Here is a 24,939-nt window from a genome sequence, read left to right as displayed (position 1 = left end):
TGTCCTCAAAGCTGATGTGTTAGAAGAAGGAATAATGGATAAGTAGAAGGACAAGGGGTAAATTATGCTGGCTAGATGACTGGGTCAGAACATCTCCAGAGCTGCAGCTCTTGTGAGGTGTTCCTGGTCTGCAGTGGTCAGTATCTGTTAAAAGTTGGTCTGAGGAAGGAACAGCGGCAAACCAGTGACAGTCATGGGTGATCAATGCTCAGTGAAGCATGTGAGCACATAATGCCCTGATTTAAAGGTATAGTGCATCACATTTTGTTTTGCATTGGGCTGCGTGTAGCCCCAAACCAGTCAGGGTGCTTGTCCTAACAACCGTCCACCTGACCATGGCTTAATGCAAGAATGTGACCTGGTCTGATGAACCCAAATTTCCCCAGATCTCAGTCCAGAGGAGCCTCGGTGGGACACGTTTGGACAAACAAGTCCGATCCACGCAAACCCAACCTCGCAATTTGCAGTAAAAAAAGGGTCTGCTGTCAACGCCTTGGTGCCACGTACCACCGCACCCCTTCAGAGGCCTAGTGGAGTCCATGCCTCGGTGTGCTGGATGTTTTGGTACACAGTATTAGGCAGATGGACATAATGTTATGGCTTATATAGTAGCCTTAATCCTCAATAAATGTACCTCAAAATTAACTACTATTCATTCATTCAGTCATCTTCTTGTCCTGTAAACGCTTGTCCTGTGAAGGGTCACGAGGGGACTGGAGCCTATCCCAGCTGTCATCATGCGAGAGGTGGGGTGCACCCTGGACAGGTCTCCAGTCAATCACAGGGCTAACACAGAGAGACAGACAACCATTCACACTCACACCTACGGCCAATTTAGAATCACCAATTAACCTAACAAGCATGTCTTTGGATGGTGGGAGGAAGCCGGAGTACCCGGAGAGAACCCACGCAGACACAGGGAGAACATGCAAGCTCCACACAGAAAGGCCCTTCTTACTGTGCTTCTGCAATTTGAAAACGTGTCCAGGATTTCGTCGCAAAAAAGATGAGGCTCTGCTAACTGATTATTTCATTGAGATAATTATCTGCAGAATATCTGCTAGAAAAAAGGAAATCACTGAGAGAGGCTTAAACTTCAAAACGAACGATCTGCTTCTTCGAATTCTCAGATAAATCCACGACACAGGAGCACAGGTATCTATTAAAACTGGTATTTGTTTTGTGGATTCAGGCACAAAAACAGGCAACCACAAAAAAGACAGTATTCATCAATATCTTTATTATTTACAATAGGCTTAACACTGATAAGCAGAACTTCACAGTAATATAACGTGAGCTTTAAATAAAAAAAAAAAAACACAAAATATATATTTTGTACAATAAAAAAGTTTATGTTAACATCTGCCATTTTTCATCCCTGTTTAGTTTCACATATTTTATTATGGTGTGTCTGTGTGTGTGTATTGACTTTTTCATTGCACTCATACGACTGAAGAAGAGGCCTTTGGTATAATGATGTGTACACACATTCTCCAGAGCTGTTCTCCGAAACAGGGAGACGTGAGAAAATGAAAAACAGATATGCAGGATAAATGCCGGCGACATAAATAAAGACAATGTAAAAGACTCAGGATGAGAATCTTCAAATATGAAAACGGCCTAGATTTGAGATAATAGGGAGAAAAAAAAATCACAGTTGGTACCAAATTATTTCATGGACACTGTAATCGTGGATTGAATGTCAACAACGTTTATTTCTTTGAAAAAAAAAAAGCAGTCCAGGCTTAAATGTGTTTAATGGGGGTTAGATTTTTTTCTTTCATTATTTAATAAGGCGTTTTGGGAAATAAAAATCGTCAGAAACTCTAAAGGAAAGAGGCCAGACTGGTGCTATTCATAAACATGAACTCTTCTGCGATCAGATTATGAGACAAAGAAGCAGCTTGGGTTTAGTGCAGCAGACTCGTGTGTTACTTTACTCGTGCGGCTGCACTAAAAGTGTTAACAGCCACAGGTATGCAATCTTAGTCACAGAATTTAATTTTTTTTTTTTTAAAATACATAATTTCAAAAAAAGTGTACCATTCAATTTTGCATCTGATCATTAACTCCAAAAGAAGCACATGCTGTGATGAGAAATAAACATTGCCTGTTAGTGTCCTGTACATACATTTCCAAAAAGGCACCAAGAATTGTGAAAAACACGTTATTTTACTCTCACAGTGAATTAAAATTAATCATTAGTTTGTCTCAAAGCATCCTGTTTGGCAAGAAATTGGTACTTTACACTAGAGCCCGACCGGTATTTAAATTTTTTCTCAGTTCATTTCATCAGCTGACATTGGCCAATCGCATAAATAGATCAGTATCAGTGTATATGTATGTAAATATTTAGTCATTTAAAAATGGTGGAATCACAGAGTTTGTCCAGCTGAGTGCGCATCAACGCCTTTGTTTCAAATACTCTCCACACTGCCTGCAGCAAATGTAAACATGCGTGCATCATGGCTGAGCAGACTGTGGTCTGAGTCAAGTTGTGGCTTCATGTAGAGCTTGGATTACATTTCACTGCAACGATTCTACGATGTTGTGAGCGTGTATACTTGTACCTGCTGTGTAAAACACTAGTCAGTGGCTGGTCAGCTGTGGGACACACTGGCGACTGGAAGTGAGCGGCTCGTGAAATAAATGTTGAACAGATACTTTTATTGAAATCACCACTGCACAGAAAAAGAGAGGAGACGTATGAGATTGTGCACGAGGCAAAAAGGAGGTCAAACTTTCTGTGCCTGCCCAGCCACTGAAAGACGAGGAAAAGCATTTTGGACGAGTCACAGTCGTCGTGGTCTGCATCTCTGCAAAAGCTACGCTGCAGGTCGGACGCTCAATTATTAAACAATCACCCCACCATTTGTCCTTCTGAATACAATTTAAACATGCACGCTTATCACATCCGTTTGCTTCGTCCAAAACCCCCAGTATCAGTCGGGCTCGTTGTGATACAGGCTAACATGAAATGATGCACCACAGAAAACTGACAGATCGATCAAGTGTCGATAACAGGCATTTTGAAAGTGTTACGGACCTGCAGTGTTAACAAGATTTTGTAGAAACACGCGTCAGTGAACCAATGCGTCTGAGGCTTAATCCAGTGTACATCAAGATGAAGGCAAACAAACAAAATAATAAAACTCTGTGAGCTGCGTGTGCTGTACACAGTTTTGCTTGTGCTCAGAAAACAGAGCAGCGATCTATGGACTTAATTATTTAGTGTGACCAAAATTAAAGTATGGGCCAGTAATTGTAAAACAAAAAACAAAAAACATAATAATAAATAAAAAAAGAAATATGGCACCTTAAGAGATTAAAGAGTCATGCAGCTGAACATTCGGCCGGGTTCAGAACGGAAGGATAATACATTCATAAAGCAGATATTCAGATCTGGGTGGAGGGGCCTCAGTCTTTGCAATACATCTCATCAGTCAAAAACATTGCTCTTTATGCCGTGACCACACATAAATCTTTTGTTTCCTGGATATGAAATAAATCAAATATTTACATAACTTTTTCTCTCAAAATAGGTCTGTGCTTTAAAAAAAATCAAAAAAAAAAATCAATAATTTAAAATTCAAGTTCATACATAGACATTCTAAAAAGCATTTTTTTCTTTGAACCAAATAATGTACAAATCGCTCATGTGCTGAAGACATACTGCAGTTTTGTTTGTTGAGAGATCAGTACTGTGTGATTAGTGTAAAGTAGGTCTCTGCATATCGCAGTGTTCTCACGTTGAAGAATCTGAGGCACTGAGGCCACGACAAGGCTACAGGGAATCCAGCTCTGTCCATACTCAGAAGGACACTTATAGAAATACTGTCCCAGATCACCTGCTCATGCGCTACCCTGTGCTCTCCCTCCCCTCACGCCACTTCTTTTTTTCTTTTTCTTTTTTTAAACGCTCCCGTCATACAAGGAAGAAATGTAGTGTGCAAAGATAACTGGACATTACTACTGAAATGCTTTAGGGGACCGGGGATGATGACCCCCGTTTATGTGGCACCGTGTTAAAACATGTCACAGAAGCGAAGACAAACGCTGTGCATATGATAAGACGCCCCGCATTCATTTATTCATTCATTCCGTTTCAGTATCGTGGGAAATAAACAGATTCATGTAAATCTACTCAGATTTGATAAGCCTGCGTTTTGCATTACCGAAACGTGACCTTAACGTTTCATTTGAGCCTATTTACACGCTTGTCGACTTTAAATTACGTGAGTGATCCCTTCAATCTGTCTCACCGTAGGTGGACGTGTGGGAATGTCACTGTCAAAAAAATGAAAGTAAAAAATAAAAAATAAATGGCTGTTTTGCTGAAATCTTTGGACAGTTTTATCACATTAGTGAAGAAACTCTCTGCGCAAAATAGAAATGTCAAATTGAGACCCACAAACCTCGAATCACATTGAATCCTCATGCTGCTCCAAGCCTTTATATTACAGGGCTTAAAATGGCTTATGGTCACTTCACTCAGTTCCCCAGACAGAGAGCAAAACACAGAACAGCCAGCTGATGAGTTGCATGTTTGTGAAACAATTCTCCAGTTTCTCATTTTTTTTTTTAGTATTCTCAATAATGACGGTCTATGCGACCGACAGAGAGGCAGAGTGAGCTCTGCCTACTCTCTGGTCCGGCTACACACACAGCTGACACACTTGACATTCATTTAACAAGGAAGCCTCCATCGCGGCCAGATGGAGACTCGCGGCGTAACGTTTCATGGTGAGACTTAAACCACGCTTAGTTTGGTTTAACATTTCTCAATATGTACAGTTTAGAGCAAAGTTAGTGTCCACACTGGCATTTAATGAAACAGAATTTTGTAAACAATAAAAGGAGTACATTTTGTAGTGATTTGATTGAGGTACTTCCGAGATTCGTCTCATTTCGTCCCCAGAAAGCTGTCGATAGAACCAGAAACGTAAAAAATAAATCGGAATATAAGGGATCTGTCGGGTAGTTAGAGCTGACGATTTGTGTTGTCACAGTGGCTACCTCTGTACTACATCACTAATCTCTTTAATACAGCTGTGAAGGTTGTCCAGTACAGTGTTGGACCCCATCCCGCTCAGCCCTCCACCTCCTGAGGCCCTCAGTTCCTGCAGGCTGAGCTCCAGCTTCCCCACTGCCTCTCGAAAGGCAAATTTGTTCCTCATCTGAGGGATGCAGTCCACGTAACCTGAGCAGTAGTCTAGCAGCTGGTGGCCAGCATCCAACACCTGGCTGCTGGAGGGGCTTTCAGAGCTGGCGTGGAGTGCGCTGCTCAGGCACTCGGCACACTCCAGCAAGGCCTCGCGGCTGACCCGCTCCAAGGGCACCCTCTCCACCTGCTGCCGGGTCCTCCGCAGGGCCACTTTGGAGCCGGCAGACGGTGCTGTGTGCGAGGAGGCAGTGGTGGTGGCTCCGTTGGCCATTTTGGTGGGAGTCGTGTTGGTGGTGGCGGGGGAAGAAGAGGAAAAGGAGGAAGAAGATGCAGGAGGCACTTGTGGTGGTGGCACTGATGGTCTGCCTGTTGTCGCTCCTCCTGACATTCGCCCTGACCTATGACTTTTTAACGTGTCTCCGTTTACTTCCACGGGCGCTCCTCCGACCTGCTCCTCTCCGTCGCCGCTGTAGGAGTGTTGCAGGCTGCGAAGAGTGGGGGGAGGAGGAGGAGCACACTTGGGTTTGACAAGCCGTGGCCGGTCCCGGTCTGCCTGGTGCTCAGACAGCAGTTTAAAGCGGTTCCCCTGAGAGTCTAGACCGACTAGATGCACGTCAGCTGGGCTATGCTTCAGTGTGGGGGAGATCAGAACTGGAACTTTGTGGTTGTGAGTCGGCGCACCCGTCGCAGCTGACGACACGCTCGAACTAGACGTTTTAGAGGGAGATGACCAACTCTGCTGCCTGTCTAGTCCTCCGCTCTCCTCTCTAGCCTCCCTGACCCGCGACAGACTATCCGATTCCCCCAACTCCCCCCCAACCCCCGGCGCCCTCATCCCTACAGCAGTTCCCCGGGGTAGTAGCTTGGCTTTGGGCCTTTCCCTGATCTGTGCAGTGCCCTCATCCATCCTCCTCTGCAAAGTTTCTGAGGGCCGTGCAGCCCCGTTCTCTGGCTGAGAGGTGGTGGAGGAAGTCCTTTCCAGAGGGGGTTTAGCACTACGGTTCCTGGGTAAAGTCAGAGCCATACGCTCTAGGTCTGGCAGCCCAGCTGACATTGAGGAGGTAGAATTGGACCGAGGGAAGGGCTTAGGTCCCCCAACTATGCTTCCACTCTCCTCTGTAGAGGCCGTCTTTCCTGTCCGTAACCCCAGGGTCTTTTTGATAAGTCTAGGGGTGAAAAAGCCAGCCAGCCCGCCCCAACTGCTGCCACTTGTCACTTGTGAGCCGAAGCCTCCACTAGAGGGTTTCTGTCCAAAAGCAGCCCCACAGCAGCGGGACTGTGTCTGGGTAGGTTCCCCGTGGGAGTGGGAGGGGGAGGGCGAAAAACCACCTAAACTGTCCGACTGGGGCACTGGAGGAGGAGCGCAGAAATCAGCCGTGGGCTCATATTTCTTGTGAGGCTGCGTTTCCATCTCCCGAAAGGAACTGCTCCTCTTGGGTGGCGTCGGGAGGTTCTGCTGGAGCTGAGAAGACGAGGAGGAGGAAGAGGATGACTTCTTCTTGATGAAGGAGCTAAAGAAGCCGGTCTTGCGGTCTCGCGTGAATGTGCCCATATCCTGTGCATCATCTAAAAGGCTGCTGGGAGATTTATCTCGGGGCTGCTGCTTTCTGGGGAGAGCCGGGGAGCTTCCTGATCGGCCGTCCCCTCCTAGTAAAGTAGAGGCCCAGCCTGGAGAGAGAAGAGAGGAACGGATTATAATCATACAACCGAGCTACAACTGAGCTCCGCATTAATACATCCATCTTTGTTTAAAGGTTGATTAAAACAAACACATAATGAAGAATCAATGAAGTTAGCTTGAATTCTTTGGGTCTTTGAATATGCTCAGCTACACACTGTTGTCACTTATTATATCTGACACCAGCATATTGTGGTAATAAGATGCATTATTTCATCTCTCTCTCTCTCTGAAAGCTGTTCTTTCCTCCTGTGGGACTCATGAGCAGGGGGAAAGCATTTCAGGAAGGTGAATGGAAGGTTTGAGTCCACGCCAGTTACGCACAAGCACACAGTAATTCAATGATTTACAAGTTTCTCTTATGAAAGATGGGATAATGAATACACTGCAGGGAACTGACGAGAACACGAGCCAAAGAGAAACTGCGCAAACTTGGAAGGCGGCTGCGCTGCTGCGCTCAAAGAGGAAGATACATTTCTCACACTTCTGCTGAATGGATTACACAGAATGGGGAACAATTTAAGTGACGGATCAACGGAGAATAATAACGGAGAAGTTAACTGTCAAAACTAACCCATTATGTGAATTTAATAAGGGCACGTATAGTTGCAGGGAGGCCAACCATAAACTTCTAGTATCTTCAATATAAAAGCAAACGAACAAGAGACATTTATTTAGATGTTATGAGTGATCATTACTCAGTCCTCGTGGTTTCATTCTTTTCAGGCAGTCAGTGACTCAATAAAATAGCATTTTAGATGTTTTTTGTGCTTTAGTGAAACTTTCTGTACGTATCATTTTATTGAATATGTGTGAATTAATGAATCATTTATTAGTGAATACTCGTGGTCAAGAACCAAAACAGAAAACACGAACAAAATTGTCACAGTGACAGAAGAGGTGAAAAAAAAGCAAGCCAGACAAAAGACAAATAAAAAGTAGACGGTCTATATTACAAATCAGGTAAACACACAACAAAATATAAATAATATTTCACATACAACAAATAAACAAGTGATTACTTAAGACAACAGACAACAATGTGTACATTTAATATTAGGAAAAAAATGTAATCTTTCTATTTACAAATGTGTTTCACAGTCAAGAAACAATGGTTTAGTGTACCACTCATTATACTTGGCAGTGATCGAGGTATTATTAAATTGCTTTTCTAATGTTAATGCTAAAACGTTGCTTTTTAATGTGCACTGTACAAGGAACTAGTGGATTAAGTGGAGACTGAGTCAAGAGTGAAGAGGTTGGCTAGAATGACAAACGCCGACTCAGCACAACGTGAGCTAGAGTCCGCTAGAGTTTCTTTTCTGGCCATTGTCCCCGAGTACCACACGATGATGTTAAAGATGGCACACACGCTAGTATTTCTATAACTCCTTTATTGTTGATTATTTAAATCTTTGTGTAATACATCTTTATTTTGTGTCTGGACTCATATTTCAGTGAGTCAAGGTTCTGTTATAGTTTAGAGGTACTTTTAACAGCTGGAAGTCGGACACTTTTTGCACAAACTCCAAAGCGATGAACCATTATTGCATTCGTTGACCAATGTGTGTGGACTTTTTCAGGGTGTTGTTGCAGGAAGCAAGAGCAGCTGCTTGCACCAGTGATCAATCGTTAAGGAAAATGACAGCCCTTCTTTTCAGACGGCGTGCTTGGCGGCGCTGCAGTTGACCCTCCGACTCGCCGTCCACCGGCATACCTGCAGAATCATAAATCGACGCACCCGACTGCTTGGTAGTAAGGTGGGCATGCCCGGCTGTACCTGAGTGACTGTGCGTGCTGTGGTCGGCGCGCCCGTCCAGTCCACCCTCGATGTTTTCCTTGTTTTCCGTGTGCTTGTGGAGTGTGCGGGATTTGGAAGGCAACAGGGGCATGTCGTGACTAAAAGAGTGCAGCGGTCCACAGTGACCGGAAGAGGCGGTTTTACAGAGCTCCTCTGCTACCTCTGCAATGTCCAGAGAAGAAAATACTGAGTTGAGAGGCGGCCACAACTGAAATCCAACAAAACTTGTCGTGTATATTTGTATAAAAATTGCATCAGAAAATGTCATTATATGATTTGTGACAGTCTTGTTAAACTTTTCTTTTCCTTTTAATTTTACAGCAGTATCTTTCTGCTTCAAATACATGCTTTCAGCTTTTTCTTCTGACTATTAAATTCTCCCACTTGACTTGGCTAAAAAAAGTGTAAGTTAAAGTGAGAATAACCCACATGTTACTCTACCTTCAGAAATGCTGGAGTCATGGAACATCGTTTCGAAGGCTTGGTGGATCTCTGCAAACGATGGCCGATCTAATGGGCTCCATTGCCAGCCTAGAAAGACACAGACACGTGGTTAGATCCAGTCACAAACCGTGAAAATGCTCCTTTTTTTTGTTAAAGGAGAAGACAAACTGCTTCATCTTTTTTTAAAAACCTGTGCAGTGAACCTCAGCGCAGTGTGCGGTGCAACCTAATGGTAAATAACTGGTAAGTTAAATAGGTAGTACTCACATGCCCTCATAAGTTCATAAACTTTTGGGGGGCATCCCTCCGGTTGCTCCATGCGATAACCCTTCTCCAGGAGATCGTAGACCTGAGACAAATCGATGCCTGGGTATGGCGACATGCCATACGTGGCAATTTCCCACAGCAGCACTCCAAAAGCTGTAGTGGAGAAGAATTTCCATCAAACATGAGCACGTTGGAAATTATTTCAAGCAACCAAATAATAATATAATGAGCCCGTGTATAGCTCACCCCAGACGTCAGACTTGATGGAAAAGGTGTTGTACGCAAGGCTCTCCGGCGCAGTCCATTTGATGGGAAATTTAGCCCCGGCGTGGGCAGTGTAGGTGTCACCAGTCATCAAACGGCTCAGCCCAAAGTCAGCAACCTTCACAACGTGATTTTCTCCGACCAGGCAGTTCCTCGCAGCGAGATCCCTGAGGGCCGAAGGAGAGAGGAAAAATTAGAAATTAGACAAAGGCAAGGAGAAGCATGCGTGTAAACATACAAACAGACAAAACTATCAGCCCCCTCACCTATGAATGAAGTTCTTCTTCTCCAGGTATTCCATGGCAGAGGAGATCTGCGTGGCCATGTAGAGCAGCACCACAGCATTCACCTCCTCCTTCTCACACTCTCTCAAGTAGTCCAGCAGGTTACCGTGTGGCATGTACTCTGTCACAATGTAGAACGGGGGCTCTAATGTACACACACCTGTGGGAGAGGCAGCAGTTTAATTCAGATGAGAAAACCACAAAGGAATAAATAATTCAATAAATAATACAAATTGTAATTTCTACATAAACAATGAGGTACTGACCGAGTAGCTGAACGAGGTTTGGGTGTTTGACCTCTTTCATAACTGCTGCTTCTTTCAGAAACTCTTCCACTTCCATAGTGTCCTCCTGTCATTACAGAAATGCAAAGAATGTTTATTAGTGATCTGCATAACAGGAGGAAAACGCAGCTTGCATTGTCTGTCAGTTGATCTTGTGTAATACCAAAGTCTACCTGCAGGTGGAGGTCTATACCCATTTTCACCAATCCCTAGTCATTAACAGCCTCGAAGGTGCATAATATTTTACATTTCGGCTGCTTAAAAATAAATCTCTGACAAAACTAATTATCTCTGCACAAGGGGCTGCTCTAACCTTTAGTGTTTTGACGGCCACTGTGAGGCTGTACTTCTTCCACACTCCCACGTACACCTCTCCATACTGGCCTCCTCCCAGCTTGTGCTTCATGGTGATGTCTGTGCGCTCCATCTCCCACTTATCGTGGATGGGGGACACGCCGTACACCGTGGGCTTGTTACATTTGGGTGCGGGGTAGTGCAGTGTGGTGACCAGGCCATCGGGCACAGTGGAGTGATGGTGGACCAGCTCAGCCAGAGTGGCAAAACGGCTTTCTGACGTCACATACACCTAGAAGGAGAAGAAGGAGGCGGACAAAGTTTAAAAAAAAAAAAACAATCAAGTCAGGCAGTTCAATGTCGCAAACAATGCTGAACTGGCAGACTCCTAAACTGTTCATGCCGCTACCTTTCCATCAGTGGCTGTATTGATCCGGTAGTGGTACACTCTGCCCTCGTAGCGCAGAGATATGGACAGCTGTCCGGGGCTGCTCTCGCTTTCCCGGACAAGAAAACTGCCATTGATGAGGGATGAGAGCAGGTACTCGGCAGCACTGCGGGAAACGGGTCCGTGGTACCAGCTGTGTTTCTCCAGACTGTTGACCGGTGTGATGTAGTTGGAGGGCACCCAACCCTGGCCGTTCTTAGACCGCACTTCACTCCACTCTCCATTCTGGTTGTAACCCAGCACACGCAGCTTCTCACCTAGAAACAGTAGGAATGGGTGGTTAGACTATATTGAATCATGCCAGAACGGCCTGGAGCTTACAAAGACGTGGGCACAGCTCTGACTTCATTCTGTGTTGCTCTAGCGCTCTTTGTAAACACACTAGACCGCTAATTCAGACTTGAATAAAGTCAATTTAAGAAATTAAAAATTATGCATTGAAACAGAAGATTAACAATACAGATTTTCCTCAAAGGATCACCCCACTGAGATAATAACAGATCTCATACAAAGAAGGGGATGTCATGGAGACGACTCATATCTCAGTGAAACTACATCAAAAGCTGTGGAAAAATGATAGGGTTGGGTAAACAGCATATCTGTCATAGCTGGCTAGGCAAAACCATGCATGTAGTGACACGGTCTGTTTCTATGCGTCTCTGACGTCAGTTCGGGAGACGAGAGGGAGTGGAGAGGCTGCCATGAGAACAACAACAACAACATAACACTGAGTGGATGAATCCTGCCAATTAGATGGAAGATTAGAAGAAAAGAGAGCGAAGATAGAGGCAGCGGTCTAGATATCAAGTCTACCCATCTTCTACACTGGCTTTCCATCCCGTCTACACACCACTTTATCTCACATTCCACTCAGATGCAAAGTTTTCCTCAAAGTATCCATTAATCTCCACCTTTCAGGAGCGCTGGTGACGATGTAGGCTGTCACCATTAAGAGGCCATTGAAACCAGGCAGCTTACTCTGCGTCAGAGTAAGAGCTGATAGTCCAGTTGTAGAAACAGGTTATTGTCTGTCTTTTCTAGGACTATCACATCCTGCAGAACAGTTAAAATTACTCACAGTCAGGCTTTTATGACTCGGGATAGTAGAAATAAACACTGAGCCTGCACTTTTCTGCAAGATGACCATTCAAACGTTTCTGTGCTAGTTGCTTTTTTTTTTAATGCCACATCTAGACTATCATGAGTTGCAGCTACAAGGACTGTGTTGTAGACTGTTAAAATTAAGAAGTGGCACGTAATAAACACCTAACTAAAATAGCTACAGTAAGTCTAGTTAGCAAGACAACCGTGGCCTACCGACAAACATGCAACTACTAACCAAAGCTGCCATTCTAGCCCTTAAAGCTTAACACATGTTACTGGCAATCCATTACACAGAGATGGTTATCCACATCCAGGCCTCCAATCCGCTGGTCTCCTCTGTGTCTGCATTCTGTGCCCCTAAGTTTCGTGGGAGTGGAAACACTGACTGCCTGGCAGTTTCACATTGAGAGCCACATGTGCTTGGAGCGAGCCTGGCCTACCCTAGTTTGGCCTGGCACGGCGAAGAGACGATGATTAGCCACAGACACTGGCACTGCTAAGTCCCCCTTTTGTGATCAGCCGATGCCCGCTGAGCTTATCCACCTGTTATTATTACAGTCAAAGTGATTTCACATCAACGTAGCATTTGTGGCATGCTGGGGCGTTTCCATGAGACGGAGCAAGGAGCCGGGCAGATAGAAAAAGAGCTGTGGAGCCTGGGAGAGCACATGTGCTTGCATGTGGGCAGGAATCGCAGATTCACTCCATGAGTCAGGGTCTAAACACCATTTCCATCCCGGGCAGCTGCCCTGGAAGTCTTAAAATGATGGATAATTAACACACTGCCACGTCTTAGATCGGTTGGACACAAGTCTGGCTGTCTCTGAATAATATTATAAGGATATTTTAAGCTCATTACTCAAGGGAGCGCTGGTTGACTGGTTAATGGCTACTGGATGAAAGAGAAGGGGTCTGGACTGAGAAAATTGGAGAGATGTGAGAAATAAGAAAACAGTCATTGAGTGGAAAGATCAGCGGTATTTCAGTCATACCGTCTGCACAGATTTCAGACAATCCCCTCTGTAACATTTGGCTTACATGCGGCGTAATGGAGGGTGTTGGGTGTGTGGGTGGCTGATGGTCCAGTACTTGCTGCTGTCATAGTGTATTGACACACCACATTCCTTTGGGATAACTACACTGGTCTTGCTGCTAATCTGCCAATCACTGGCCCTGCCTGAGTATTTTACCTATGACTCTCCACCTTTGTTGCAATAAATGTTAATAGTGTAATTTAGGTGCGGTTGAGAACAATCATTGACATGGATACAGAAACTCCCACCATGTAGCCAAGCAACAACGTTAGCAGTTATGATGCATGGAAACAAGTAGAAGAATTAGTCTTCCGAGCATTGTTTTAGCAAATTAAGCAACAAAATATTATTTCTTTTTAATCTCTCTGCATTATTTACCTTTGGTGATGCTGAGGGTGTTGTCTCCGCTAGCGACAAAGTCATAAAGTGCAACGAAGAGGTTGGGGTCGCTCTCGGCCGCCCCCAGTAGGTTTTCCTTGGAGCTCCAACGCACTGCCTCTGTCAGAGCTTCTGGAGGAAGAGAAGAAGTAAGTATCATTAAAACGGAAGATAAACTGGGAAGCTGGAAAATGAAGTGTCAGAACTCTCAGAGCAATATCATTCAAACACGTCGAAAACTGTTACGGGTTACAGCTTCTACTGCAAATAGATACAGTCTACAGCAAAAATAATTTAAACAGGAAGTTGTGTTGACCAATAACAGCTCTGCAGTAGAAGCGGACCACAATAAGCTGTCCTATTCAAATACTATCTAAACACAAACAGTACCTGGGCTGAGCATCTGCCTAGCAGCAGGTCTGATGACCTCTAACAAGCTACAGTTTCTCCAGAATTTTAAGACTCCAAATCGCAGACTATCTACCTGTCAGTCCAGGCTGAGTCCCCTGCCTGAACCCTGTGCGGCGATGATGGCCGCTCAGAGCAGTCCATTCATCTTCAAAACTGTTGTTTGCCTGCAGGCACCTTAAAAGCATCACTTTACCAAATCCACTCACTGAAGAGCACCGTTACCACTGGCTTCACACAGAGGTTTGCCTTGTCTAGCCTGAGCCAGGTAAGATATAAGGTAGGAGTGTATTTGCATGTGCGTATATACGGAGAGAATGAGGGAGGAGCTGGAAAAAAAAAATTATTGGGGTGGGAAGGAGCTACTCGGGATGTTACATGGCACACACCCACAGACACACAGAGATGAATTAGTACATGAGTAGCTAAGATGTACTCAGCAGCTGCTGCCAAAGACACTGCATGTCCGGACAGCTGCTGAACGAGTGGGAGAGGATTGCACCAAAATGGAGGGGCAGAACGGAGAACAAGCACTGCAGTACAAGTAACGACAAGCAAACAGAAAAACTATTATATAACCTGTTATTTACTTTAATCAAAGTGAGATAAGAAAAAAAATCATGCCTCAAACACAGCTACTGTATCCTATCATAAACCAGTAAGGTCCAATAAGAAGGGCTGATTTGGTGTTAACATGAATTCCACTTAAAAACACAATTATAATATAAGATAATAAAGCTGCATTTTATAAACACATAGGAATGTATTACTGCGTGCAGGGGTTTGTCGAGAAAATTACACAAATTCCACAATGATGAGCCTCTTGAACGACGGCAAGACAGGAAGACAAGCACAAGTGACATGCGTTACTTCTGTTTCTCAACACCGGCTGTCACTATACGTACCCACCTTCACATTCGGGTAAATGTTCAACAAAGAGACTAGTTGATTCATAATGATATCATCCACCAGGATCATGTCTATGGCATTCAGCCTAACCTGATAATCTTGATATGCTGTCTCAACTTGAACTATTATGGGGGAGACTGTTGTTGTTGCCGTCATTGACAACAAGATCAGGTTTTGGTCAAATAATAAAAAACAAAAACATTTTAACTGGTTCTTAACTATCAGAAAGACGGTCCCTTTTTGATTTTACAATTATAATCCAGCTGTTAAATACACCAAATGACTTAAATAGTTCTAATGAAATAATAGTCTTCCATCACAAATATTGGCAACGATATGTTCTAGGTCAGGTTATGCGACAAAATACCCAAAGCAAAGTCATGCTGCCAACATCAGATCAAGCCAAACCAAGACAATATGTTTAAAAGCCACTATGAAAACTGGAACCTAAAACCAGCAAATGAATGAACGATCGCACCTAGTTCAGAGGTTAACATTTCTTCCAGGCTTTAATTTAAATTTGAGAGGAGGAAGGTTTTATCCTCAGGCCATGATGAGTGAATCAGTGAAAATGATGCGCTTAAACCAAGCAATACCAAATGCTGTTTTTCCAGCTTATGTTGTCCTACTCAGATACAAAGAAACCAGAGTTCAAACAAGGTTATTGAAGAAATGCATAGAGAAATGAAGCATTTCCATGTTTAGTCTACACCATGTGGCAGGCACATGCCATGCATCCGCAGGAGAGGTTTTTTTTTTTTTTTTTTTTTCGAGCTTTGTGATGTACAAAAGAAACAACACAAAATAAAGATAAAAATTTGAGACTGTTCATTGTCTCTTCCCTCCAGCACATTACAACGTCCACACACAAGATCTGCCCACCTTTGTTCTTGACCAGCATGCACTGCAAGGCAGCAGTGGCGGTGACCTGGCTCAGCCACAGTTCCCAGTACATCTTGTGCTGTGGTCAGTTACCAGTCCCAGTATCCACAGAAACGCAGCGGTTTCCCTTGATCCGCTGTGCTGACGAATAGTCGTTTAAAGCCTGACTATGTCTCAACAGTACATTGTCCTCTCGGAAAAAAGGGTCACAGGCCAGTCATCTAAGCCACCTTATTCACTGTAAAGCACGAAAGGCGGTTTTCGAGAGACAACGACCCCCAAAGACAGATTATTTACCCACGCTGTCTTTGAATGAAGCCATCTAAACATCTGACATCACAGCAGTGACTAGCTGCCTCCTGCTGAAAACTCAACTAGCTTTGAAGTGGCCTAAAGGAGTCAAGATTTCCAAGGTCCAAGCTGGAGAGCACAGACATCCATGACTGATGTTCTCTCTCCGGTTTAATGCACTGTAAAGGATGGCAGAGGGTGGGAGCAAAAAAAAAAAAAAAAAAAGACGTGTGGTTGAGAAGGGGAGGCATGTATGGAGGTTGGGGGTAGGGCAGAGTGTACGGTATGGAGGAAAGTTGAGCTGAATGTGACGTGTGTGCATGTGTGAGAGTGTGAGGGCCGGACCGGTGCTGTGGCCAAGAGCAGATGGCTAGTGCCGTTCCTCCAGGGAGCAGAGGTCCCACTGACCCACACTCTTCTACAGCATCTGTGTGGAAATGTGCTCGACTGCAACTGCTGTAGCCGGACCGAGCCAACTGTCAGAGCTGCTCCTCTTACATAGCTGCGTGTCATGCCACTATTCTCAGGAATGTTTTTAATGAAATACTGATATTATGCCGTGCACATTCGGAATCTCAACGCCAGACGAAGACGAAGGCGAAAGAACCTCCAACGCTAATTAGTCAAGTATTCCAGGGCTCACATCAAACAACCTAATTACATCAAAATGTTTTCATAGCGGGATCCAGTTTCATTAAGTTGATCAAATTTCTTAAATCACTTCTAAATCCATCTTAAACCAGGCCAACAGCAAGACGATGTCCTCCTTGGCTAAGCTCAAACCTCATGTGCTGAAAGTTTTGATTGAGGGAGCAGTTGGCCAGCGTGGGGTATGTCGTGTGCCCGTCCGGGTGCCTCAGAGTGTGTGTGTGTGCTGTGAACTGTAGCACATGTGCGCCCTGAAGAAACTATGGCTTTGTGTTGAGCAGGGGAAAGAGGGCGTTTGCAAGTCTGAGGGGAACGCCAAGCCTGCACCGGCAAGACAGCTGCGACAGAGGTGACCCTGGTCCTTACACACAAACACACACACATACATTACATGTAGACACACATATCCACATCACATACACACATCAGGGGTGACACTATTTCTCTGGCTGTCCCAGCAGCTGCTTGAGTGTTTGTGCCTCCGAATACCTATAAAGCTGTCACTTCACCAAGCAACCACCTTATGCCAAAGTATTAAACAGCACAATAACATCGCCTACACACCCTAATCAAAAACAATACTGATTGTATCTGAAGCCCATAGCCAGCGAGGTACAGCTGTATTTTTAGCTGCTGGAGAACAAAACATAGCAGCATGACATCCAGAAATAACTCTGCTAAGCACATAGTGATGGTGGTGCGGAGATAAACGGCTAACAGCCTGCAGGAAGTCCTAACGAAAACCCGAGACAATGCTGCGGATGAGACCCACGTATACAAGGCATTGCATAAGCCATATACGACATGCCCGATCAGATCCTGTGGCTTACTCAGAGACAAAAGGTGGAGAACATGGAGGAGTCACAGACATCACATAAGACAAGAGGATGGAGACTTAAGTAATCTACTGTAAGTTGTTATAACACCGTTTTTTTGTTTTTTTTTAATCATCTGATATGCCCTTAAAATCTCCAAGTGTTTCACCGACACAAAGAGTCCGTTTCATTCAGATCAAATCATAAACACACCTAAAGTTGATTGTGATATCAGCAGGGGAAGTATGAGACATTGTGTTGTTCCGGTAATATCAGACATTTCAAAGGTAGGGAAAGGCTGAAGACAAACATGAAGTTTGTCATATCAGATAAGGAAGTAGCGTACATAAAACTGATCAAGAAACTAACTAGAAGGGACTTTGGAAGGCAGCTAACAAGAGCTCTCCCATTCAGGAAAGGCAAGACCAAGCGTACACTAAAGACAGAAGCATTAAGAGCTGCAAAGATGAATCGATTAGTTGATCAAAAGTTGCAATCAAAAAGTTGTGTATCTATTGTGAACTGAATCTCTTTAGGTTTTGGACTGCTAACAGACAAAAATGCAGATTGTTGCATAACCCAACTAATCATAATGCAATCTAGCATTACAGTACTGCACTGGAGCTTCATGACCGTTATAATGTTCAGTTTATGTGGGAAATAATTCCAACTACATGATTTACAAACCACGGCATCCAAAATGCAAACCTCCGATTCAACAGCTCTGTGGTATTTTAAACAAATGCTGAATATCATGACCTTCATGAAGTCAAGACTTAGATCAAGACTTATCAGTGCATCCGAGCACAGGATACTACCAAGACAGATTTCATCAAGAGCTTCCAAGTTAAAGGTTAAAACATTCATCAGTCAAGATGAATCACTGCTAGTTTGTTTCTCGCACATCGCTAACACTTTTTATAAGCGATACATCCACATTTTGAGATGCAGTCAAGAGGTTCCCTGGATGGAGAGGCAAGTCAGTTGTTGTTCATGAGGACTAAACAAAGGACAAAGGCCTCATTAATGCCACATCACAAGTGTGTGTGTGTGTGTGTGTGTGTGTGCAGGCCAGGAAAACACTGCCTTGTTTCTGAGGAGTTCAGATTCATAATGTGAAAAACATTACATAAACATTACAAACTTCCTGGTATCAGTCATTCAGTTCACTGCTGCTTCTACACAGGTACACTCAATAATCACGTACATGTATTCACTTGTGTTGTATGCACCGCCGGCTCCTGTTCTCACCTGCAGATTTTCTCTCTGACACACACAGGCCGCTGCCGGGAACGCCTTCGACTGATCTCAATTAAACCCTCATGTCTGCCGTCTACATACAACGATTAGGGAGTGGACACACATCAGCCTGGGCCTAAGGGGCAGTGGATCATTCAGGAATGGAGAAGAATGAATGGCCCTAACCCACCCTGCCCCTCTCAGGGCTTGTTAGGGATTAATAATGGGCTCTAAGTGCTTCCCCGAAGGTGTGCTGGCAACAAAGCTAAGTGCTACTTTATGTGACAGCAGAGAAGATGAGTGGCATATGATGACTTCAAACAAACATTATGCACAGTGCACATAGTGTACTTCACAGACGGGGCAAATGACACGACCTGATAAGCCACCAGAGCGCATATTTTAATAGAGTCATCATATTTCTGCAGAATAGAGGGTGCCAGTGACTAAAAAAGTAAATAAAAAAATCATAAGCATGCATTAAAATGGTTGGCAACATTAAAATATCTACAAATATATATAGAGGAAATATACCACGATTTGGGTAAGAGCACTGTCCTCACTACAAATGTGCCCACTCTTGTCGGATAAATCAGAAATTTTCCGTCGATGATGTAAAACGTCTGCCCACCAAGGTGTGTTTATGTTGCTCCACAACTAAAGAGGCGTGTTCGCCACATTACATCTGTCCAAGGTCTAAACTCTCCTGGTTGCCGCCTCCTTGCTTCCCTCCGTTTCTTTGCGGTTAGGGTTCACAGCACACAAGAAGCGGCGGCGGACTTATGTTGATTTCCGAATGGCTAATCTCTGTGTGGTGTGGTTAAACCGTGTTAGGGTGTGAATTTAAGCTGCTTTACACTGACTCAGTTTAGAGAACTGACTGGAGCCAAAAAGGGAAGATTTTACTTCCTTTTTATGTCGAGATAGCAGCGATGCCTCTGGCTGCAAAACCAGCGCAAGTGAGATTTCACAACATACAGTGTATGCTTTATCGATGCACTACTTCTTTAGACTGTTTCTCCACTCATTTTATCATGTAAAATCAACATCTTTGGACAGTCTCCTCTCAGATTAATCACATGCACCACGCAGGATATTTGAGGACAGCAATGCCCCAGGGCGCTCAGATTAAGGGTTTCTGACTGACTGGTCAGCGGGTGGCAGATTACTTTGAAGGAGCAGATCTCGCTTGATAATCCTCAGCAAGAGCCACACCACATTAGAACTTAAAGGCTGCGAGGAAATGTTTCTTCTGATAGTGTATCTGCATGGACATGCATGTGTGAATGCCTACATCGAGCGTGTGCGCATTGCTAGCCAAGTCTCCTGCCTGCAACCAAGAAGATAAGCAGCAGCGATAATTCAAGGAACAGAGGACGCATCCTGGAAGTGAATCAGGACTTAACAGGCTTGGCACAGAGATTGCTCTCCTTTTTCTTTTTAACCGCGTATCTAATTTTTTTTCCCCTGCTGCGCCATTGCAGCTTAACAGTGATAACTGTGATTTCACTGGCTAAACCGTCCAACAAAGTTTAAAACATTTGGTGTTTTAAAGCTGGCAGATGCCAGGGATGGCTTCACCATCTGCACCGCCAATCACTCACTGTTCTGATTAATCCTCGCTCTTTAATGATAAAAGCCATGGAGAGTCAGGGCCATGGAGTGAAAACCAGGACTGTGGTTTTGGGGAGCGTAGAACATTGACTGGTAGCAGATGCACAGGCTTAAGACTGCAACTGGGAGCCGAGGTACAAAAACTTTGGGGAAAAATTTACACCGCTCTAGATATCTAAAAGTTTTTAAAATCTCCATTAATTATTGTTTCAGTTTCATAAAATATGATTACACGTAGAAACAATGAAATTTCAGAATTGCCTTCCTCATGTGGCGACAGTTTATAGCATGTTCGTCACAAAGCATTAGGGATTAATACTCTTCTGAGACAAATTCGGGACGTATGCTGGGTTCAGCAGAGGTTAGAGTTCTAGTCGGGGAGATCTGGTCAGCTGCAGTGGATGACAGCAGAGGCTCATTCTGGGAGATAGAAGGGTTTGCAAGTTAGTTGTAGTTCAGGGCGCAGGCACAGCGAGACATAAATTATTTAACACGCAACCATTAAAGAGTGCACAATGGTGCATGCAATCTTCAGACATAAACCATGCTTGATTGTGTTAAAATTATCTACGCAGAAACACTCTGCTCTCTCTCTCTGCTTCCAACATGTCCATCACATCGCTCTTACTGCCAACTGTGAGATAATCAGTCAGAGTTTCAGATTTGCCCCAATTTCTAGCTGGTCTCATCCAGAGGAGGTGTGGCCATGGCTCCTCCTAGTGGTTAATGGGAGTCATTAGGAGACTCTTGGAGATCCTTTTTATCAATATATAATCTTTACACCAAGATATGATCTTTTAAATCTCATTATAATCTCACCCATAGCCATTAAAGTGTCTGAATCTTCTTCCCTCATATACTGCACTGGCTGTGGGGATACTTATCCGGGTTGTTGGGGTTTTAGCACACAGAGTCCACAGAAAAGTGGATTTGTCTCTAATCTAATTTCACCCGTGATGCAAATCATCTTAGGTCCTTGAATCCTGGATCCAGGAATCTCTCTTCTCCCCTGGGCAGCTTTAACAGTGCTGTATTTCAGATAGAGCTGGCTCTGTGTGCATCACCAGAACCGGAGCCAAAAAATACTGCAATCCACTTCATCTGCCCCAATTTCTCTGATCTGTTTAGCGTAAAAATAGATAAGCCTATTGCTTTGTTGATTTTATGAAAAGAACATTCAGCAGTGCCGTCGCAGTGTTTTAACGCCACCAGTACGCCGATCGAGACAACCCACTCAGAATTTTTATCTCGCAAGACGTGGGTTTCATTTCGGAGAGGTGACAAATACTGGAGAGAAATAAACTGCAACAGAAATGTCATTAGTGAGGACAGTTTCTCAGCGTGTTCACCACTTCAGTCTTCAGTAGAAGAGGACGCTCCTCACTGCTGCAGTGCATGTATCAGATGAACCCACTGCAGAGATGGAGATCTCTGAACTCCTGACGAGGCTCAAAGTGTGGAACCATCGATATGTTGCAGCCACTGATTCAATATTATGGCAACTGAACCGATACTCCTGAAGGAAGCTGTCTTGCCGGTCACCCTTGATTCAGCTCAGGGGCTGTGTCCTCCTTGTCCGTCCTTGTTTAGCTCAGTGGTTTCAAAGCTGCCTGGTGGGGGCAACTGCTGTCTTGGTTGGAAGACAGGGATGCAATATCAGTGATGAGCTGATGCAAACCTGGCCGGGGGCAAGGGGCAATTCACCTTGTTTGAAGTGGAGAAAGAGGCAGATAGCTCAAAGACGGAATTTACAGGAAATAATCTCTACCAAGAAGGAGAGAGAGATGCGAACAAAGAGGGAAAACTAAGTCCATCGGGCAAGGCATATCAACAGCCAATTTACACCGATGGCTTCCAGACTGATTCGTCGCTCTGAAACGCTGCAGTAGTTTCAGGCACACTAATAGAAACTCAAACCATGTGCAAACCCACTTATCCAAGAAAGACAGGCAGCAACACAGACGCATGAGATCAACAGACATTCCTCATAGACTGGCACCTTTCAATTACAACCCGAGAAGGCGTGATTAAGCTGAAGAAAAATGCTAGTCTGCTATAAAACGGTTAGGAGGCTTGATTAATACAGCCACCTTGTGCATCTCGATGACTCTGGGCAAGAGCGTTTCCTGAAACGTACACGTATAAGCAACACTTTAACCAACTGGTTGACTCACAACAACTACAGAACTATGTATACATGTATTATTGCACTTCGGTTGGCTTCAGTGACACGCAATTTCCTTGCAGTGGTTGAATATAATTCATCTCAACTTTAACTTGAAAAAACGTAACATAAAGTTGTGTCGTCAAATCAAATTAAGTCACCTCATCAGTCTAGCCAACACCAGCTTTGAACAAATCACTGCAGTTACAACAACTGATTGATCTGCTTGCCCATATATTAAGTTATACGTCACACTATGCAGTTATACTCTTATTACACACTTGTTATGAGGCCTTTGGTCAAACTCAAGTAGCAACTGCAATAAATATTTCAGCTAGTAACTTGTACTTGTGATTTACTGACATTACTTCACAAAGTACTCTACAGAAAAATTGATTGACACTTAATGAAAATATTTCCCGGTAACGGACACCGACTTACTTGTAATCAAAACGCCTTCTTTTCAGCCACAAACACGTGTAATATAATGCTGCATCATCATTGCATAAACAGACGACAAGAAGTAAGGCAGCTCGATTTTCAGTGGAAGACTGAGAGCACAGTCCCGAGCGTCGCCACTTAAAGAGTCTTTGTTCTATTATTGTGTGCTTTGAAGAGTAGCAGTCTCTCTGCAGAGTGGCTGTGTGACTGCATCCTGGACGCTATAAAAAGGCTACTCCTGCCCCGACGTCGGAGGGAACAGGCCAGCGCAGACGGGTGAGCGGTGTTGCACTTAGTGGGACTGTCTGTCTGTATATGCACTTCAAGCTCAGGGCTGTTACTTTTAGGATGTGAGAGCCAGGAATTGAAAATGGTTTCCATTCCCAAAAGGTTGCACCTTCTGTGTGTGTCCCTGCTCGCTTCAATGGCGGGGGGGGGGGGGGGGGGGGGGGGAGTTGGGTCTGGGACATCAGTGGAAACTAGGCAAGTTACGCCAGTTGGTTTACACCTATGGAGCAAATGTAAAGTAACTATTTACTTGAGGACATGTCCCCAACCATACTGCCAATTTTGCTCTCTTTTATAGACATTAGGGTGGCGACTGTGTGTGAGTATTAAGCAAAGCTCTACTTAAATAAATTAGCTTATGCTTAGTAGTTGTTCCATCATATCCATTACTTATAAGCCCAGATCAGCCACTAAACTACCAGAGGGTCGAGGGCTGGAAAGAACGAGGCATGACATTTGACTGGGCTCAAATTAGGGGAGCGATACCGAAGATATGCGTGCAAATACCAGTTTGAATGCATAGCAATTGGAGTGAGGCAAAAAGATGGGAGATAGATGCTGAGTGACATATTTTTTTTGTAATACAAGAGTAACCTTACTTCAGCCTTCAATATGAAAGGACAGATATTAATATATTAAAACACAAGCACACGAGAGCAGCTTTTAAATGTTGACGTCCACATGAATCATATGACGACGACAGAAGAGGTGACTTAAATAATTCACATAGATTTCCAATGGGATCAAACTGTGCAGCCAGCCTGCTTGAGTGTGTTGTAACAGCAGACATTATCAGACAGAGGATGTAAGTGAGCATGTGAAAACCACTAGGTATTGTAATGTGAGCCTGTGGTGGCTGCTATAAGGAGTTAATGGAGTGGAATGGTTAGTCAACCTCCGGAGGCAAGAATCAGCATTACCAAACCAAAGTATCACGAAGAGGCGCCTAAGAGGACTGCTTTGACTAGTCAACCTCCGGCTATAAACCCTCCAAGAAGAGCAAAACAAGAAGACTCGGTCCTCTTTTCAAAAACATAGTGCCTCCTTTTGGGATCATTAGGTCACATGCAGCACAAATGGTATGCTCCAACACACACTACTGCTGCCTTGGTGTCAAATCAGGGCTATTTCGTTATGCCTTTTTTTTTTTTTGTTCCTGAATAAACTGCAAACACAGATAATTAATATTAACGCACACTAAGATGGATGAGGCATGGAAAGCTAATGTTGGTTGGCACGGCTATTTCCGCTAACGCGTCGTTGTCAAATAGCACGGACTCGGCTAGCAAAACGCTAATCAGCAGCAAAAGCAATATAAAGTCAAAAAGCGGACTCCCTCATCGATACTTTTATAAACACGGATATCTCTTTACCTGAATGCTTCGTGAATATATTGAACCCTGGATCGGGCACGTTGACTGCACCGTCCCTGCCTGGCGGAGTCCCGGTGCTACTGCCGGGTTCTCGGGGTCTTCTCCCGGCGACGCTCCCCCGGTTCCCCTTCCCTTGGTGTGGTTGGGGCGCGTGGGGCTGTGGTGGCTGGAGTCCGGTCGATGTACCCTCACCGACGCGGCCTACCTGCTGTCCCATCCCGGTAGTTTGGCGTGAGGACGTTTGGGACGAAGCGAGCAAACCCCCTTGCGCACCTCTGGTTCACATTCCCCCGAGCTGGAGCGGCCTGGCCCGAATACTCTTCCTCAATCCCCTCCCCGCTGTTCTTCAATCGAGCTACCGTTGACTAGCCCGTATTAGCTCGCTAGGTTAGCCCCTTTAGCTAACGTTAGCAGCTATGTGTG

General features: G+C 44.4%; 1 protein-coding gene across 2 annotated transcripts; it reads right to left on the bottom strand.

The window, feature by feature from the left end:
- Positions 1 to 1,226: 1,226 nt before the first annotated feature.
- abl2 (c-abl oncogene 2, non-receptor tyrosine kinase) lies at positions 1,227 to 24,840 on the bottom strand. 2 transcript variants are annotated; one of them, XM_084548171.1, is made up of 12 exons: positions 24,517 to 24,840; positions 13,445 to 13,576; positions 10,890 to 11,185; positions 10,500 to 10,772; positions 10,169 to 10,253; positions 9,885 to 10,062; positions 9,601 to 9,785; positions 9,355 to 9,507; positions 9,085 to 9,174; positions 8,623 to 8,805; positions 5,017 to 6,832; positions 1,227 to 4,922 (listed from the first exon to the last, which is right to left on the bottom strand). In XM_084548171.1, the coding sequence occupies exons 1-12, from the start codon at positions 24,731 to 24,733 to the stop codon at positions 4,904 to 4,906; spliced, it is 3,627 nt and encodes a 1,208-aa protein (XP_084404297.1). In that variant the 5' UTR covers positions 24,734 to 24,840; the 3' UTR covers positions 1,227 to 4,903. The 2 variants fall into 2 exon arrangements, with proteins under 2 accessions (XP_084404297.1, XP_084404298.1); XM_084548172.1 differs by having other exon boundaries at positions 13,445 to 13,573.
- Between the last annotated feature and the right edge of the window lie 99 nt (positions 24,841 to 24,939).

The sequence above is a fragment of the Chelon labrosus genome, assembly GCF_963514085.1.
Source record: "Chelon labrosus genome assembly, chromosome: 7".
Lineage (NCBI taxonomy): Eukaryota > Metazoa > Chordata > Actinopteri > Mugiliformes > Mugilidae > Chelon > Chelon labrosus.
This window is presented reverse-complemented; position numbering and strand designations above follow the sequence as displayed.

Coding starts and splice junctions, on each gene's coding strand:
- abl2 (XM_084548171.1), bottom strand. CDS start 24,733: ATGGGACAGCAGGTAGGCCGCGTCGGTGAGGGTACATCGACCGGACTC. Junction 10,063..10,168: donor AAACCTCGTTCAGCTACTCG/GTCAGTACCTCA, acceptor CCTCTCCCACAG/GTGTGTGTACATTAGAGCCC. Junction 9,175..9,354: donor TTATGAACTTATGAGGGCAT/GTGAGTACTACC, acceptor GTGTCTTTCTAG/GCTGGCAATGGAGCCCATTA.